We start from the raw sequence: 17720 nt of genomic DNA on the forward strand, positions 1-17720 counted from the left end.
AAGTGGGTTAAATGGGAGGGAGGAGAGCTTCCATGTGGGAAGGCAGGTTTGGAGGCTGAGTATTTCAGCTGGTCTGAGCCCATCAGATTTCCAGGAACTGAGACAGTGACTTGGACGCCTTGTACTTTTATCAGTCCCTCATGTTGGAGACCTTCACGTGTTGAGGCCCTTCATGAAGAGGTGCTAATATTGCCTTCAACAGTTGTTTCATAAGCAGACACGTTTCTTTATGCAATTGCATGAGGCTGGCTGCACTTGCAGCTAAGGTTTGTGTGTGCAAAACAAGAACAGAGGGGATGGCCAACACAAGATGCAGGCAGTAACGTTGTACCACATCACCAGAAAGTACAGTCTGAGCAGAACACAAATACTGTATTTATCCTCGTCAACAGCAATCTCCTGGAATGTGCTCCTGACCTGTCCTGGGAGAGTGTTTCCCATATTGCATTTGTTATTCAGGCTTCAGGTTTGGTTTATGAAGGTGAATTGCAAATGGCTATTGTATTACCTGGAGCAGATGGGGGTGAAAGTCATCCCCCTGGGCTTCAGGTTTCCTTCAGCGGATGTGAAATGAAGGGAGATAGATTTCCTGTTATCTGCTGTGCCTCCATCTACAGCACCCTACATCTGCACCCTCATGTGAGTGAAGGCTCAGTAAAGCAAGATGTTTGCATGATATTACATACCCCAGCGGCAGGAAAGGAGGCATCAGGGCAAACACTCACAGCTCTGGCGTGCTCAGATCCTGAGGAAGTGCTCAGAAACCTCTGGGAAGGCAGGCTGTGTGCAGCAGGCTGTGTGCAGCAGGTTGTGTGCAGCAGGCCCACGCAGAACCAAGCAGGTTATTTTCTAAAGGGTTTTTTTCTCTTCTTGTTTCTGCATATTCTTGCCAGAATAAAAATCAAGCCTTGCAAAACTCCAGAGAGCGGGGGAAGAACAGGCAATCCTGCGCAGAGAGATTACACAGATCAGTATCATCACTCCATAGATTAGAGAGCATCACTCTTGGGTTTGGGGTTTTTTCCCCCTAACCAGTGGTTTTTATTTAGGTTCTAGAGTTGGGGTTTTGTTGTTTGGGGGATTTTTTTAAAGTGTGTTATTTGAAAGGTGAAAAAACTACTAGACAAAGAGTCTTCTAGAGACCACTCTGCATTTAATAGTCATGCAGTTATCATCTGTATTTTGCCCCTGGTAAAAGCAATATATACCCAAAAGTGATCTGTTAAAACACTTTGAGCTCCTTGGATAGAGAAGTAAATTATTAGTTCAGGCAGTCTAGACACTGTGCACTGAATGGAGGGTCACAGCCCATGAATGTGGGTCAGTGAAGAAGTCTTTGCTGGAAATTACACTTCATATAAATACAAGTTTCAGTGAGTCTTCCCCCCACTTTTTATCAACTTCTCATTAAGGAAATTGCTTGCCAACTGTGTTTCTTTGGTTAATGCTTCAATGTTTTTAGGTGTTTGGTATTTTCCCTCTTAAGGGCCAAGCTTACAGATAGATACGTGTTAAGTCGCAGCATCTGCTCCAAGAATAGCTAATGGAATTGTTTTTCTGCATTCAATCATGAAGGTAGAGGTTTCTGTAGCAGGATTTTAAGTGTCTTATTGATTGCCCCTTACAACAAGCACAAAAGCAGTTTAAAAAACAAGGCCTGAAGTCTGTAAAGGAAAAGGGAAAGGTGGCCTGAAGGGAATTCAGGCCCTGATCAGGTGCAGGGACAACCTGTGAGCTGTGTGCTGCAAGGAGGTGTGACCACCAAGTAAAGACACAACTTTTGTGTCTTGGGATGATGTAAAAGGATTTCTTTAACTTCTTTGGGACACTAGAGACCAAATGGAGCAGGAGCTTGTCCAGAACATGTGTCTAACACCCAGGTGTTGGGGAGAGACTCTGGAAGTGACCTTGTCTCTGTGTGATGCCGAGTATCCTCCAGGTCCCAGGAGGTTGAAGGGGACCTGGAGATCAGCAGGGTTGGGTCTTTCAGTCTTTATCTTAGTGGTGCAGGAAAAACATAAAGGATCTCTTTGTGACCCAGGTAGGGTCACATAGAGGGGATGGCTGCTTGCCAAGGGCAAAAACAGAGACAAAAGCCCCATTCTGGCGCTCTCTCAATTCAGATGCTTTTCCTTTGCCTCAGACATGGAGTTTTCCTATTTCTCTGGCTGCTTTCTTCCCCGCCCTCCCTGAAGAGGATAACTTGAGAAGTTCAGGTCTCTGAGATGAAGGAGCTCAGCAAACTTTCACGTCGGGGCTGGTAACCGCACCGGCCGTGCGGCAGTGCTGTAATGTGGGCGGTCGTGCACCAAAGGCCAGGATGAGATCACCCATCCCCGAGGCATGTATTCCTGACCTCACCCTTCTCTGTCATTTGTTGGCCGCTGAGGGGTTATTATTTCCATCCCTGTCCTTTTGCAGTGACACCGTGATACCAGGATTGCAGCAGGAGCCTTGTGCCTTCAAAGGGCTCGGTAACGTCAGCAGGATTTTATCTGCTGGGTTTTAGGTTCGGGCAGGATTAATCTGCTCCTCCTTGTGTGTGTGCTCCCAGTTCTCTGGTCACGTTCACCTACTCAGTGTTAAATGAAATAAACAGTAATGTCATTAAAATAATAAACCTAAATTAGATCCAGACATCCCTCAGTGGCTCTGAACTCGCTCTGCATTCCGGCATCAGCTCCGCTGGGCCCGCATCCCCAGACAGGAGGGTTAAAACAAACTAAACACAGCCTGAGCTCTGCACAGCGACTTCAGTGTCAAGTGGTAAAGGGAGGAAATTCCCCGCAGCCCACTTCCCTCTGAACTCTCCATTCCCTGCCTCCAGCCACGCAGCAGCTTCCTGGCTACGACACATTTCCTCATCCCACACCCCCTTCTCTGCCTCAGGAATTGCTAAATACAAACTCAGACGGGTACGAGGAGCTGCCTTGGGAGCAGAGTATGGGCTGGGGATGGTGATGGCCAGTGGTTTTGGTTCAGAATGGTAATAGAGAGGTTCATGAGGTGTGCTGACTGCAGCACTTGCCGGCAAGAACTGCTCTGTGATCCTCACTGCTTATTCATCTAATGCTTAGCAAAAGGGAGCTTTGGTTTCTTCTGAGCTACTTAGACATGAAGAATATTATCTGCCCAGTGTTACACTGTGATTCCTATTACGGATGGTTCTCTGCAGCTGAACTGAGCCACGCACCATATGTGGAATTTTAGTTATGTTACTGGGAGAAACGAGCCAAGACCACGGCCAGCAGCCGTCAGTGGAGATACACCAGAGAGAAATATACCCCGCTGAGACACTGGCCCTCGCAGTTTTGCTGGCTCTATGGGACTGTACTTCCAGTCCTAAGCATTTTGACAGCTCAAAGCATGGCTGCAAGAGGAGAGTGTCCCAGTTGCACGTGGCTTCTGCTGACCTGATGTGAGGACCAGCCTCCTCCAGCTCAGTGGTGGCAGGGCTGCCCTCTTATCTCCAGGAGCTGCCTGGACCATGGTGATGCTTGTGTCATCTTCCCTGTGAAAAAGCAGAATAACATGTCCTGTGTTCATTGTGGGAAGGAGGTAGTGTCGTTTCTGGCTGCAGAACCCTGGATGAGGCCAACAGCGATGGCAGGAGGTGGTTTTACTGTCCACAACATGTTATTTCCTTGGTCACTGTGGACCTCTAGCTGCAAATCAGCCTGTAGCTTAAAGACGAGGGTGTTTCCTTAGTGAGAAGTTAGCCTGATTTATGGGGGCTTGCTGTCTGCATACAGGTTATTTTTAAGGCAGAAGAGCTTTTAGACAGATGCAACGGGAAGACATGAAGAGTTTGATGGCATATGATTGATTTCAATGGCTTCTATTCATAATGTTTCATTCCCTCTCTGCAGGATGAGCAGAAGTGCATAGAAACCGTGGAACTGGAGAGTTATGACAAGTGCCAGGAACTGCGAGCGCTGCTAAAAAGGAAAAACCGTTTCATTTTGATCCGCTCCCCGGGTAAGAAGGTAGGATTGCCTTTCTCATCACCCTCCAGTCTGCGCACTCCAGAATGACTTCCCAGGCAGCTGTGCCCAAAGCAGATGAAAGATTGAGATTTGGCTCTTTGGCAGCTGGGAGAAATGACTTATAGCAGTGAATGGTGTATGGTGTGTAAGGAGGAACGCTACTTCTTGTAGACTTTCTTTTCTTCTCTTGACATTTTTCCTGCCTTATTATTTTCTTTCTCCAGTACTCCCTGAGCATTGGAGAAGAACCATTCCCTGTGTTACCTCTAGGTGAGGAGGCATCCCAGTCCCAGCTGTACATGCTGCAGCTTTGCCCAAGTTTCAGTGAAATCAATGATCTTGATCCATGTAAGGAGACTTCTCCTAGAATTGGAACCACTGATCTGAGAAACTTCAGTGCAAAGCTACTTACAGCCAAACAGTTCCTAGGAGAAAAGATTTATTTTGCAGAATTCATGAAACTCTAAATGTTTATCACCCTGTACAGCCTCTGGTTAGATCCAGAACCTCACAACCAGGCTGGTGTTGCAAAGAAGCAATACATCCATCTGAGCCCTGACTGCATGCAAGGACACGCTTGCCTTTCTTCCTATGCAGGTTCATCATCACTGCATATCTTTGGAAGTTCTCCTTAGTTCCTACTTACATGCTATCCATTTCAGCACCTTTATGGGCTAGGATGCTTCTGTTGTTGCTTTGAGGCATCACACTCTGACTTATTTTCTAATTGCAATGTGATTTGATTGGCCTAAGAGATCTCACTAAATCTCCCCGTGCAAATCTGAGAGGTTGAGAGGGACAAAACATACTCATTTCCATAAGAATGTGAACAGGCAAAAATATCACCATGCCTGCATTCCCCCACCTCCATTTTGTTTAAATAAATGGAGATTGTTTAGTCCTTGTTGTCATTGTTGCTTATTCTTTCACTCCTGTCACTTAGTGTTTATTCCTACAGTAAGACCCCAGCTGAGTTCAGAGCTTCATTGTGCTAAACTTCACTCAGAACAACAAAACAAAGACTGTCCTGCCCCAAAACACGCACATGGACCAGGGTGGGGGTGGAGAGAGAAGGTGAACGATTGTTTTGCAATGAGGGAGAAAACCTGTATTAAGCACCATAGTGATGGAAGTGTGTACCCTGGGCTAGTGAGCTCCTGCTCAGCACCCGGTCCTGGGGCAGTGAGTCTCTCCAGTCTGAATTGAGGTTTAGTGTTTGTTTTGTAACTTGATTAATCAGAAATCGTGTCTTTTTAGATCAGACATGGCTAACCCTGGCAGGCTTGGTGTGTTTTCTGGAGGGTGGCTCCATAACTACAAGTGCACACCTAGTCCTGGGGAGATGAATAAAAGCCTGTGTGCTCAGAGATGGGTGGCACAGTAGGAATTATCATTATCTGCAAGTATGTTACTTAGAAGAGCGTAATAGCTGTATATGTCTCTGCACTGCTCCATGAATCAACACAGGGTATGAGACCTGTTCCTAAACCTTTTATTTCTTGGTAGGAGAAAGATATGCCCAAACTGTGCCCTGAAATGGTAACTTCATCCTTTTGCCATGCTGGCAAGTTTATGGCTCTTCGGTTTTGCATGACCCTGATTCAATGGAGAAGATAGAGGCCACTTTTTATAAGGCTCTTTTGGTGAAAGGAAGGGCTTTTATAAATGAAAAGTTCCCTGTTTGTAGCTCCCCTCCCACCCTCCTTTTGGCTGGGAATCTGGTGAGGGTGTTGACACACAACATACTTTGGCAGATGTTAGAACAGGCTTCAATTAGGAGGCCAATGTACACAACTGTCGTTCTTCTGTTTTGAAATCGCAGCTGTGGCGATATATATCAGCTAAACATTTTCCATTTGGGAGGCTTGCTGCCATCCTCAGTTTAAAATCACCCTGTGAGCTGGCTTGCCAAGCCCTGCCAGACCTTGCTAGGGCTTTTTTTGCTCCCTCTCCTGAGTAGAATGCTGAGAAATGCAGAAATGTAATGAGTTTGTGGGACTTAAGAACAAGCTAGGAAAGGTCATTTCTGTCTCAGTGCACAAACAGGAGTTTCCCTCTTGGATACAGAGAGCCCAGTTTAGCTGTAGGGAAATCCCAGTTTAAATCTTGGATGGGATATTCTTGAAGAGCAGAGGAGATGAATCACTCAGTTAAAACTACTCTGCAACTAAAGTTGCACCCAAATAAGTAAGTTGCCTTGCTAAACACTAGTCTTTGATGGATATACCCCAGATTCTGCTTGCCCTGTTCACAAGGATGACATTTTTGTTAAGCTGTGACAACATAAGCATGTCACACGCCTGCACTGGTATAGAACTGAAAGAAAGCACTACCCCCTGAGCTTTGATTCTCCAGCAAAGGAAGCTGGCAGTGTGCAAAAGACCCGTTCTGCTTAGAAATCTCAAATGCTTCATTCTGCCCACAGCAATTAAATGAAAACTGTTGGATGCAGAGAGCTGAGCCTGTAAGAAAAGGCAGCAGCCTCGGCTTGAAGACTTGAAAACGTACTCATAATGCAAAAAGCAGTGGAAATCATGTTTGGTGTAAACTGTCTAGAGACTACAGAGATTGCACAAGTCTGGTATTCAATGGGTCTGAAAGCCTTCAGGTGCAGGGAGGTCTTAAGAGTGGGAAGAAAAAGGGTGGTGGTAAGGTAATAGTCCACGAGCAAGTGCTGCAGCTCCCCACACATCGCTTCCTAGCATGGCCAGGCACAAACTCCTCACCTGCATCCATGGATGGAAACTTCCAGTGCTTATTTTTTCCTTAGTCAACTTTTGGAGGTAGCTGCAGCTGCCTTCAGCAGGGGCCAAGCCTGGAAGGTGCAGTAAGTTGCAGTGAGGCATGTTTGCCCTGTGCATGGGGGTCTGTTTCCATGTTTGCCCTGTGCCCTGGGGTCTGACGGGCAGAGATGCTGTGTTATTCCCAGGGATGATGGAGCTGCAGAAAACCACAAGAGTCTCCTAACTGACAGTCCCTTGGCTTCTACTTTTCCCTCTAGGATCTAACCTAAAATCATGTAGAAGAAGGCAGGAGGAGACCTCACATCTGGCAGATAGACTCTGGTGGACTCTTGGTAGTTTATGATGTTATTAGCCCAGCTCTGCTCTGGCTTCTGCTGGAGGTGAGCACTCTGTACCAAAAGCCAGCAGAAGGGAACACATTCCCACACCTAAACCAGCAGCTCACAAGCAGTTCACAGGCCAGTTTAGCCCAGTCCCACTGAACTGAAGCCAATACAGCTGAGGAGCAAGCACAGGATTCTGTTGCCCACCTCTGCTGCAGATCAGCAGCATGTAGCAGAATTACTCAGCGAAGAGCTAGTGTTGATAAAGGTCTTAAACTGCAGCTATTCAGTTCTCCAGAGCTTGTCTGTTAAATCATTTGGTGCAGGTAAACAGAATGCCCACAGGAACAGTTCTCTTTCCTGGAAGGCAGGATCAGCATAGCCATAAGACTGTCACTGCTTGAGGAGACTGATGTCTCCAAGAAGACATGGAGCAGTCAGGGAGACTGTGCTCGCTGCTGTCACAGATAGTGACCCGTGTGTGAGCCTCTCGTTGCATGACACTAAGCCAGTGATTCAGCAGGCCACTGACTGGCTTAGGGAGGGGAGGAAAAAAAAATAAATTATATGTTCCAGCATGTTGTGCTCTGGGTTAACTGACAGTAAATTGCGTAGTGTGTATTCATGGCTTACAATGGTCACTATCACGTTAGCTTTAGCCATGACAGCTTTTCCTGGCACACCAGCCGGTTGTTTATAGCATGACTCAGGCTCAGCTGGCTTAGCAAGAAGGAGAGGAAATGTGTTATCCTGCCTGCTGCCCTCTTATAGTGGTGTCACTGACTCTCTACCTTAAATTGCTGCTGCAGAACAGACCCTGCTTAACCTTTTGTGGGGACTATCAATCTTCAGGTGCATCCTCTGATATCTGTGAATACCCAAATGAGTACAAATACAGATAAGACAAATTCATTTGTTCCTTGTTTGTAGAGGACCTGGGGGTCTCAGACTAGTGAACCCAGTGGCAGGCAGGACTGAGACAACTCCTCCAGCTCCTCCTGCCTCTGCTCTGCAGCCGTCTGCTTTATAGAGCTTCCACCCTGCTTCCACCCAGTGCCATGGCCGAGGATGTGAGTCACAGATGAATGCAGACAGACAAGGGACTGCAAGGCAACAAAGAGGCTGCGGCTGGCAGCATCCTGAGCACCAGCCTCAGAGCCCCAGCAGCCTGCCTGTTCCTTGGTATCTGTTGGTATTGTTCTAAAAAGGAGAAAAAAGTCTTCAAGCACAGACAACACTGGGCATACTGGAAGGAAGCTGCTGTGAGCCCCAAGGCTGCTTCCCCTCTGTGTCACAGCCCCAGGGACTTGTGCAAGCAGGGAGCAGGGCTGCAGTGGTGGCACTGCCTGCACTGCCCCATTGCAGGGAGCAGGATGCCACTCAGAGTGCTGCCTGTCCTACCTCACCCAGTCCTGCAGGAAACTGGAGAGTTATTCCTGCTTCTGCCTTGGGAGCATCTTCCCACGAGTCCCTTTCCCTCACTATCTGTTGTGTTTAGTGGCTGCAGCAGTAGGTCTCTGTTGTGCTGTGGGGCAGAGGGTTGCATGCCAGAGGGACATCTCAGCTTCTCATTAAAGATGAACCATCCCCCCAAGGCTTTGCTCTGTCTGGCCACAGGGCTGCTGACACCAGCACTTAGTCACACTCTCAGAAGCTTTATTCGGGAGAATGAGGCACAGAAAGTGGCATTGGAAGAGGAAGCTTGAAGTGAGGCAGGAATCCTTCCCTCGAACAACATGTACAGAGATTTCTAAACCCTGGTGCAGGCTGCCAGGTCTTTGCCAGGCAGTGCAGCAGCTCAGCTGCTCTCAAGTAGAGCTTTCTAATAAGCTTTTATAATCACAAAGCTTTGGGGCAAAATCGTTTCCAAACAAAAAGAGTTTTTAAGCACACATCAAAACAGGCCTGCTTGGACTAAAACAAAACCTGGCTGTCACTCTGTTTTGGAGCCTTGCCTTCCGTTACGTTCCCTGGTTAGTGTGGCCCCTCTGCACCCCAGACAAAGGGCTCTTTTTCCAGAGGGCTCTGGTTCAGGCCCTAACCTCTCCTCTGAGCTCTCAGGAAGACATGTGGTCCTGTCACCTTATGTGCAAACTAATTGAGTAAATAATCTTTCACCAAATTGCTTCTTAACTCCCTACTTGCCATGCTGGGTGTGAGGGTCTGGCACTTTGTCGCTGTGATGTGCAGAAGTAAAACCACAGCCTTGAAGCAAGGAATAGATGCAGAAGGGAAGGACAGTGGGTTTCTTGCTAAACACCAGGACTGGTGTAAGGAGACCAGGCTTTAGTTCCGCAGAATTTCTGATGGTACCTTTAGAAGTTGCTGAGACCCAAAACAGTTGCTGCTTTGTTGTGTCATAATCAAAACAAAGAGCTGCTAAGAGCATTCGACTGTCAGTCACCATTAGCTTTGTCACCCTCATTTTATATTGTCCCTAGTTTATAGAGACACCGCTGTGATTTTAGAATGTGGGGCCTCATTTACAAGAAGGCTGGGACTACAGCTGTTCTTGAAGGCAATGGGAAGGTGCAGAATACATACAGGATGTTAAAGACCAAAAAAAAACCCTATTCCAAAGGAGACCCCACTTGTAAGTGTTTTGAATGAGCCTCTCCTTAGCTCACTTCCCCATCTGCAAGAGGGGGATAATTTCAGTTGCTCTGAAAAGTTAATCTGTGAAGCCCCCAAACATTGTAGTGATAAGCAGCAAAGAAAAGACTGTCAGGGGAATCAGTAATTCTGTTTTCAGGGCAGAGTGTGATCAACAGAACATATTGACCCATGGGGATAGAACACATGATGGGATAGCTCAGTAAGACGTGCTGCCTGTGTCATTAGGGATGGTGCTAGGAGGAACATGCACTGCAGGCTGAGTTAGGACTGTCCAGCAGTGCTTACTTCTCACTTTCAAGTGCTTGATTTTGCAACTTTGATGATGTTCTTTAGCAGAGGAGTATTCCTGCGTGCCTGTGCAGTGTGGATTAGGGCACCACATGGAGCTATTTGGATCCAAGCTGGTCTGCTGTACAGCTACCTGGAAGGTGAAGATGATATTTCTCTCACCTGAAGTGTATGCTGGGGCAAAACTACATAATATGGTGAGGTGCTCAGAGAACACAGCACTGAAATAAACAACTTCCTACTGTTGTTCCTGCTGTGGTCAAGAACTGATTCGAAAACACTGAACAAAGCCATGGCACTGCCCTGGAGGAAGGGGAGAGCTGGCTGGAGCACAGGCCATACCATCACCCATTGCTCCCTCCTTGCTTGTGTCCCATGCTTCTTGCCAGTTCCCTCTAGTATGGCAAACTCTTCCCTTCCTCTGAGGGTAGCTGTTCAACCCCCAGAGCGTGTATGTCTGCAGCATTTACTGCTGTATTTCTTTGCAAACAGAAAAAGATACGGTTGATTTTTTCACTTACCTTGCCCTTATGTCTCATCACATCCATGCTCAGCTAAATTGGGGTTAGTGCAGCCAAGGTCAGAGACCCAGAGTCCTGTATCAGTTCTGTTCTGCAGAGCTGCAGAAACAGAGAAGCAGGCAGAGCCCACTGCACGCAGCCTTCCCGTTGCTTGCAGCCTGTGGGGAAGTTGGAGACAAAGTACTTCATTGCATCTGAACCAGCACGAAATAACTTGGACTTTCAATCTGACTCTATACACAGTGTGACCATACAACTCACTGCTGTTCTAAGAGCTATTCTGAGTGTTTTGCAGAGGAAGAAACTCTTACTTTCTTACTACTTTAGTTACTAGTTGCAAAAATAAAACTACAGCAACAAGCTGTTCAGCATAACAAAGTCGTGTTCATGGGGCTATGAAGTGAAGCTCTTGCCAAAGCACAAAGGAATCTGTAGTTTAAACACAGGCTGGAGCTGGATGTTATAGAGAAGCTGAAGTGACACACACAGAACAGAGAGCTGCCTCTCTGGTCCTGACAGACGACAATTGTCTCTCTGCTCTTGCAGGTTCATGATATCAAATTTCAAGCTCCAACTTTGGAAGAAAAGGAATCGTGGATAAAAGCTCTTAATGAAGGGATCAATAGAGGCAAAAACAAAGTATTTGATGAGGTAAGAGAAACGGTTTTCAGACTCCTGTATTTCCGTGTCAGTTCTCATCCACTGCTTTTTTAGCTAAAAGCAGAATTTGCCTGAGCCCCAGTGTTCCCTGTCCTTCCTGCATCCCAGCCATGGCCGAAGGAAGGAGAAAGATGGCATGTAAGGCAGGCCAGGTTGCTTCCCCACAGGATAGGAGTTCTTAGCCACTTCGGTTCCCAGCTCAAGAAGGTAAGGCATGTAGAGAGCCATTTGCACCCTCCTACATCTTGCTGCCTTTCCCTCTCTCCTGGCCAGGGTTAGATGCAGGGAGGCAGGGGCAGCTGGTTGAGTAGATGATGTGCCACTGGGATGGTCTGTGCTGCTAAGACCGAACATCTCTGAAGGGACCCACAGGACACAAGAGTTCACCACAGTCAGTGGGAGACGGGCTGGTGGCTTCAGTGGGTTTGGGATCAGTGAGTGTATGGTAGTTCTCTCCCAGTGGAAGCGGCTGGTGCAGAGAAGCAGCTGCAGCGCTGAGCTGTGTAAAGCTGGGGCTGCAGCCTGGACAGACCCACCTTCCCCACACTGCCATGATCCGCAGCACCAAGCAGCCTGGAAATGGAGGTATTTGATTAGGACATAGCTCAGTCTTGAAGACTGGAAAACTCTGAAGTGACTCAGTCCATCAGCTATTCTGCCTGCAGCCCAGAGAGAAGTCTGGTGGAAAGTTCCTCCATGGCCCTGGCCAAACCTGCCTGCCTCTCAGCTGGCCCCAGCATACCTGCGCTCCCAAATCCTCCTTCCAGCCTGCTGCACAGAGGGAAGGATGAAAATTGCACTGACAAGCCTTGCCCTGCTCCCTGTTAGCTTGTAAATCAGCCCTCAACTAAAGCAGAGGAGCAGCATCTATTCCACGCTTGGTTCAGTAACTGAAAGGAAGTGCAGGAAACCACCATCACAGGAATGACACAAGAAGGAACAGGCAGGGTAATGAGGGAAAGAAGCAATCAGCAAGATCTGTTTAGTGAAGGAAACAAAAGCAGTGAGTAAAAGCTTTGAGAAAAGGGCTAAGAGCTGCAGATATGGTGCTAGAGGTGTGAACTCTGAGAGCTTAGGTTTTGCTTTTAGATAGCAGAGGGCACAAGGAGGAGGAGAGGCTGGAGCATGCTCCGTTTTAGCAGGCAAATGGCACCCAGTATCAGGGTTTTGCTGGCAGTGGGATGTAGTGGTTCCTTGGACCAAGTGGGAAGAAACACGCGGAATTAAAGGGACCAGCTGGAGCACCAGCAGCCTGAGCAGACAAAACCCAGCAGCAGAGAGGTCAGCAGCCAGGTCTGCTCCCGTGTTTCGGTGGGTGGGAGACGTGATGTGCTGTAATGCAGCGACTGGAGGGGCCCAGCTCATGGCTCTCCGGTGGGCAGCGAGCTTGGCACCCCCCCCCCAGCACTACGGCAAGGTGGGATCTCAGGTCACCTCCCTGCCCTGTGGCTTGGGGTTATCCTCCTTATGGGGACCTGGGTTCTCAGAGGGAGCCAGCCTCTAATTCTCATTCATTCCAATAAGGATCAAACCCCAGATTTAAAGCATTTCCACACAGGCCAGGCACACGCTCATGGGTCAAGCACTCAGCTGGCTTGGATTAGCTGTTCCCTGAAAGAGCTATAAAGCCACTCTGCCATATCAGCCAGGGGCTGGGACCCATTTTTCCCTTTAAATCCCTATTTCACCCTCACCAGCTTTCTGATTGTACAAACTTGTGGTACAAAAACCAGCAAACCAAGGACACACTGATGTTTCACCATCCCCACTCACTGCTGCTGCCTCTCTGCATGGAGCAGACTCCAGCCCTCATCCATCACAGGATGGCTGGCAAGTCACAGAGCCAGCACAGAGAAATACCTGCAAGGGGCTGAGACCTCCCTCCCCACGTGTAGGGGGCAGTGGATTTCTCATCTGATTCCAGGAAATAGATTTGTTAATTCAGCTGGAGTTGCAATTAATGCAGGTCACTGCTCACACCTTCTCTTCAGCAGCCTGCCTTCATTAGAGCTGTAGAAGGGAAGGTCTGTAATGAAGCACTGCTTGTGCAGTTCACAGTCAGGTCACCATTATTAATGAGCTTTCACCTCTAAGATGGCAACAGCAATTTCAGTGCTGGGCTCTGCCACATGCAGGAGCTGGGCCAAGCCTGGGCCACAGTGAGGACAACAAAGCTGCCTTGTGTCCTTCCTGCCCTGCCCTAATGTAGAGGGGAGGTTATCTATGGCAAACCTCTGAAGGTTGGGTGCTTTGCTTTGGAGTGTCTGTTAGATAAACACAGCTCTATATACAACAGATACCTTAAACATCCATCGTGTACATGCAGGGCTTTGCAGGCAGGCTGTGTAAGGTCGGAGGTGTAGTGGTGAAAGTCATCCAAATGCTGCATCCCTTCCTGTGTGACAGTGAGAACTTCATAGACATATCTTGAGAAATTAATGACTCTTTCTTTCCCTCCTCTTCCCCCTTCTACAGGTGAAAGTGGATGAGAGCCTTTCCTTGGACCATGTAACTCGGGACCGAGTGAAAATGGCTCATGGACGCAGGCCACCCACGAGAAGCCACCTAAAGGAGGTAAGTGCACCCCATGGTGTGAGCCATCTCCCCAGCTGGGATCACCAAGAGCTGCTCCTTCCACTTAACTGCAAAGCCCCAGGGGAAACCCCTTCGGCACAGACAGCCCGGAGAAAGCTGACAGGGAAACAGCTTCCTCTGGGAAAGCCCGCGCCAGGACCTCTCAAATGAAGCCTCAGGTTCCCATAGACTGTAGCTGCTGCAACATGTTATGATATATTTAGCTTTCCATAACTCACGAGCTGGTTGACCATCTGGGGAGAGCCATTATAGTTTCACTGTAATCAGAAGGAAACGAAGCTTCTATATTTATTTTGTATGAAGTGCTGGTTTTGTAGCCACAGCGGTGTAAAGGCAGAAGAACTGCACGCTCTGTGGGGAGAAGCTGTATTTTTTATTAAGCTAACTGGAAAAAGCAGACAAGCTTTCAAGCCCTTTCTTAGGTCTGAAGCAGAATACATTATTCTCCCAGGCAGTTTTATGGACTTGCCTGTCTACAGTTAAGTGATGTTCTGGATCTGTCAGTTAGAAAAGGAAGACAAACCACCACAAAATAAACCTACAGTTCCTTTCCATGGGAGAGGTTCTTACTAGTGTTTGATTCCTGTGATTTATGAAAAAGTATCTACAGACAGATTGATATTGTAACAGAGCATTAATCTCAACCAAGTTTCTTCACTCCCAAGGCTCTGACGTACGTGTCTGCACAGCACTCATGACCCTCGTGCAGAAAATGAGATGCCCTGAGACTTTTCACTTTGCATAGAAATGGAGGGAGAATGTCTCTTCTGGAGAAATACATGGGAATGAATCATAGATTCCCATCCACTCCTCCAGAAAACCGCAGAAGAAAACATGACAAAAGTCACAGCAGCAATGAAGCGTGGATTCTCTGTTGCCTAATATGGGTTGGGTAAGGTAGGAAGCCCTTCCCTAAGCACTAAAAAGATCTCTCAGTGCTCAGCTCACTGTTTTCACAAGATACCTCCGAGCTTAATACCTGTAAGACCTCTCACCTTCAGCCAAATTCAGGGGAAACTGGCTTTACGAATTCAGAAGCAGGAATAAAAGCCTGCAGAAAGATGTGTATCACAGCTGCTGGCTGCAGTATCGCGAATGGGATGAATGATGATTTTCAGTGTCAAAGCAGGCCAGGTGAGGACGGGCCAGGGCCAAGCTGCCAGGATGCAGCTTGTCTCCATCTCTCTGATGGGCTGGAAAGGCAAAGAGAGACTTTAACTAAACTCTCTGCACTGCAGGAGTCTGGCCCTGGCTGCAGCTACACCTGGTTTGGTTTTGGGTTCCCTCACACAGGAACTGTCACCGTATTTCTCCCTATGGGGGAGCTTACACGCTGCAACATCTTTACTAAGTCCATCCTTTTTAGGACCTCCCCTTGCTAGAGTGATTTGCACACAGCCTGTGGTTCGAAGGAGGTTTAACCAGCTGAGGATTGGCCCTATTAAGACAGGGATGACATCAGGTTGGAAGAAGCAAGCAGAAGACAGTGGTATTACAACAGTATCCCTGGCCAAATGATCTAAAGATCAGATTGATTTATATGTTCAGTCCCTAAAGCAGAAAGCAGGTGTGCTTTGGGTAGGCATGTTGTAAATGATGGGGGTAGAGGGATCCAGCATCCACAGGGTAAAGAATTAAAATAGGCAACAGAAGAACCAAGAAATACTTTGGAACAGGCTTTGAGATGTTCTTCTCAAAGGAAGTAGCAAACATTTCTGTTATCAGCCAGATTCTTCTTGCAGTTTCAACAGATGTAAGTATAAATGGGGTGGATGTGTGAAGCAGCAACTCCTCGCTTGCCATGCTGGTTGTGGGGTTCTTGCACTTTAAGTTAAAGGGTGGAACACAGGATTGGTGTGGGACAGATACTGAGAACGTTCTCTCTTGTATTTCAGGCTGCCAAGTCTACATCTGATGGTATCCTGCGACTAGATCTGGATGTAGTAGACAATGGACGACCAAACTTTGATTCCACTATCAGTGAAAGTGACTATGAGCCTCCTCAGAAAGAGACTCCAAAGCCACCTATGCCACCTACAAAACCCACTGGCACAAAAGAAAACCAAGATGCAGAGAACAATGTTCCTGACCAGGAATATAAAAAGCCTCTGTCTCCTCCATTGCCTCCAGATAAGAAGCTGAAGGAAAGCATAACATCAAAGGACAGTGTAGATAGCAAGCAAGAGGACTCTGTAAGCCCAGAGGAGAATGCAGAAGGATCCCAAACAACAAGTGAGGAGAACAGCGAGAACCTCACTGAGGTCAGCAACAGGGGCATAGTAAAAGGTCCAATTCCTCTTCCTAAGAGCATGCCAGACAAGCTAAAAGTAGCTTGGGACCAACCAGTCTCTGAGCCTAAAAACACAGAAGACTTGAAATCATCAGGAGACAGTAGTGAAGACAACCTTGCTGAGATTGCTGCTGGAGATGTTACAAAACCTCCCGTCCCTCCTAAAGTTCTGTCAGAAAAAAAGCTAGCCACAGTGGACTCCAGCCATGGTGACCTGGAATCTGGGGGCTGGGAAGACCTGGAGTCTGGCAGCTCCAAGCTCCCAGTAAATGGGATTGCAGACAGTGAGGTAGCAGAGCTCACATCCCCACGAGTCGAAACTGAAGAAGGAAATGGGACAACCTCTGCTGAGAAGGAACAGCAAACCTCGGCAGAAGAGACAGATACTTCCTTAGCTACAGAAACACACCATGAGAGTGTAAAAGCAACTGTTGAGAAGAAAGAGTCTGTTGAAAGCAGTTCATGTCTCAAACTTCGCAGTTCTTCCCTGGGAGACTTGCTGTCTGATTCCAAAAATACACAGAGAGCACATCCAGGCCTAGGTTTCCCAAAGGATTCCCATCAATGCCTGGCTAAAATGGAGGAGAAAGTTGCTAATGAAAGGGAAAAGGCAGAAAAACTTCTGCAGAAGGTTTTACGTGAAGGGTTGGAACAGGCCCAGGAGGGGAATGGACCCCCAGTGATGGCAGAGACATTGCTCAATGAGGCAGTGGAACAGCTTCGGCAAGCTACACAAGTTTTGCAAGAAATTAAAGGTCTTGGAGAACTGAAAAAAGAAGCAACACAGAAACAGAAAGAAAAGCAAAAGGATCTAGTGACTCTTTATAGGAGAAGTGCGCCCTGACATACCCTTCAAAGAGATTTCTTTCTCGAAAACAAAGCTAAACATTTGCCATTTATGATTTGTAACTTTGCTAGGCCAGTGTTTGAAAGGTGGTGTTTTGCTGTGCACACACCATGTGTATGGGACAGAACTGAGCTTTCAGTTATAGCCTCTTTCTCTCTTTCTTCATGTTGTACATACCAGTCTGGTTCTAATCCTGTTAGCACAGCAGAAGGTTGCAGGACATTGAGCAGTTTCAGAAATGTAAATGCTCTTTAAGGACTCTGTCAAAAGTCCTTTCAATGGATCAGGCCTTAAAAATGCCTGGTAATCAAAGGCAGGTTTTGAAAGGAGCAGAATGGCTATTCTAGCAAAAGCCCCTGTCTGTCTGTGTTTACCAGATTACACTGGCACCAATTTGGTTTTCCCAGTTAAATAATTCAAGGATAGATGTAGTCAGTGTTTGTTCACTTGCTGGCAAGGTTTCCCAGGCCACCTGGCCCAGTGACATCCAGGAATGTAACGATAAATGGTTTAATCTTCTCCAAAGATATTCATAAAACCACATCCACAGTTAAAAAGTGACCTCACACAGAGGCAAAGAGCAGTGGCCAAATCCTGACTACAAGTAGTGTCCTCACATCTGGAGCAGCTGTGTGAAGGCTCTTCTGAGCCTGGCTCTGCAGAGCTCTAGGTGTGCTAAGCACTGCGTGAGTGAATGCAAGTCTCAATGCATCATTGCCAGGCAAGTATTAATTGTTCCTGTTTCATTAATAGGCAACTTGAGGCAAAAAGGTTACAGTTGGCCTTTGAAGGAGTGTCTTGTAGCAGCACCATGTGTTTATTATTGAAGACCATCCCTGTCTGGTAACTC

General features: G+C 47.4%; 1 protein-coding gene across 1 annotated transcript in view; it reads left to right on the forward strand.

The window, feature by feature from the left end:
• PLEKHO2 (pleckstrin homology domain containing, family O member 2) overlaps positions 1-16867 on the forward strand; it is a gene marked incomplete at its 5' end in the record, with an annotated part of 19363 nt that extends 2496 nt beyond the window's left edge. Inside the window, 4 exons of the mRNA XM_010018741.1 lie at positions 3870-3986; positions 11025-11129; positions 13614-13712; positions 15629-16867. Coding sequence (XP_010017043.1) covers positions 3870-3986; positions 11025-11129; positions 13614-13712; positions 15629-16867 — 1560 coding nt within the window. The remainder of the gene's footprint in view (positions 1-3869; positions 3987-11024; positions 11130-13613; positions 13713-15628) is intronic.
• Between the last annotated feature and the right edge of the window lie 853 nt (positions 16868-17720).

Source organism: Nestor notabilis, unplaced genomic scaffold, assembly GCF_000696875.1.
Source record: "Nestor notabilis isolate BGI_N333 unplaced genomic scaffold, ASM69687v1 scaffold22997, whole genome shotgun sequence".
Taxonomy (NCBI): domain Eukaryota; kingdom Metazoa; phylum Chordata; class Aves; order Psittaciformes; family Psittacidae; genus Nestor; species Nestor notabilis.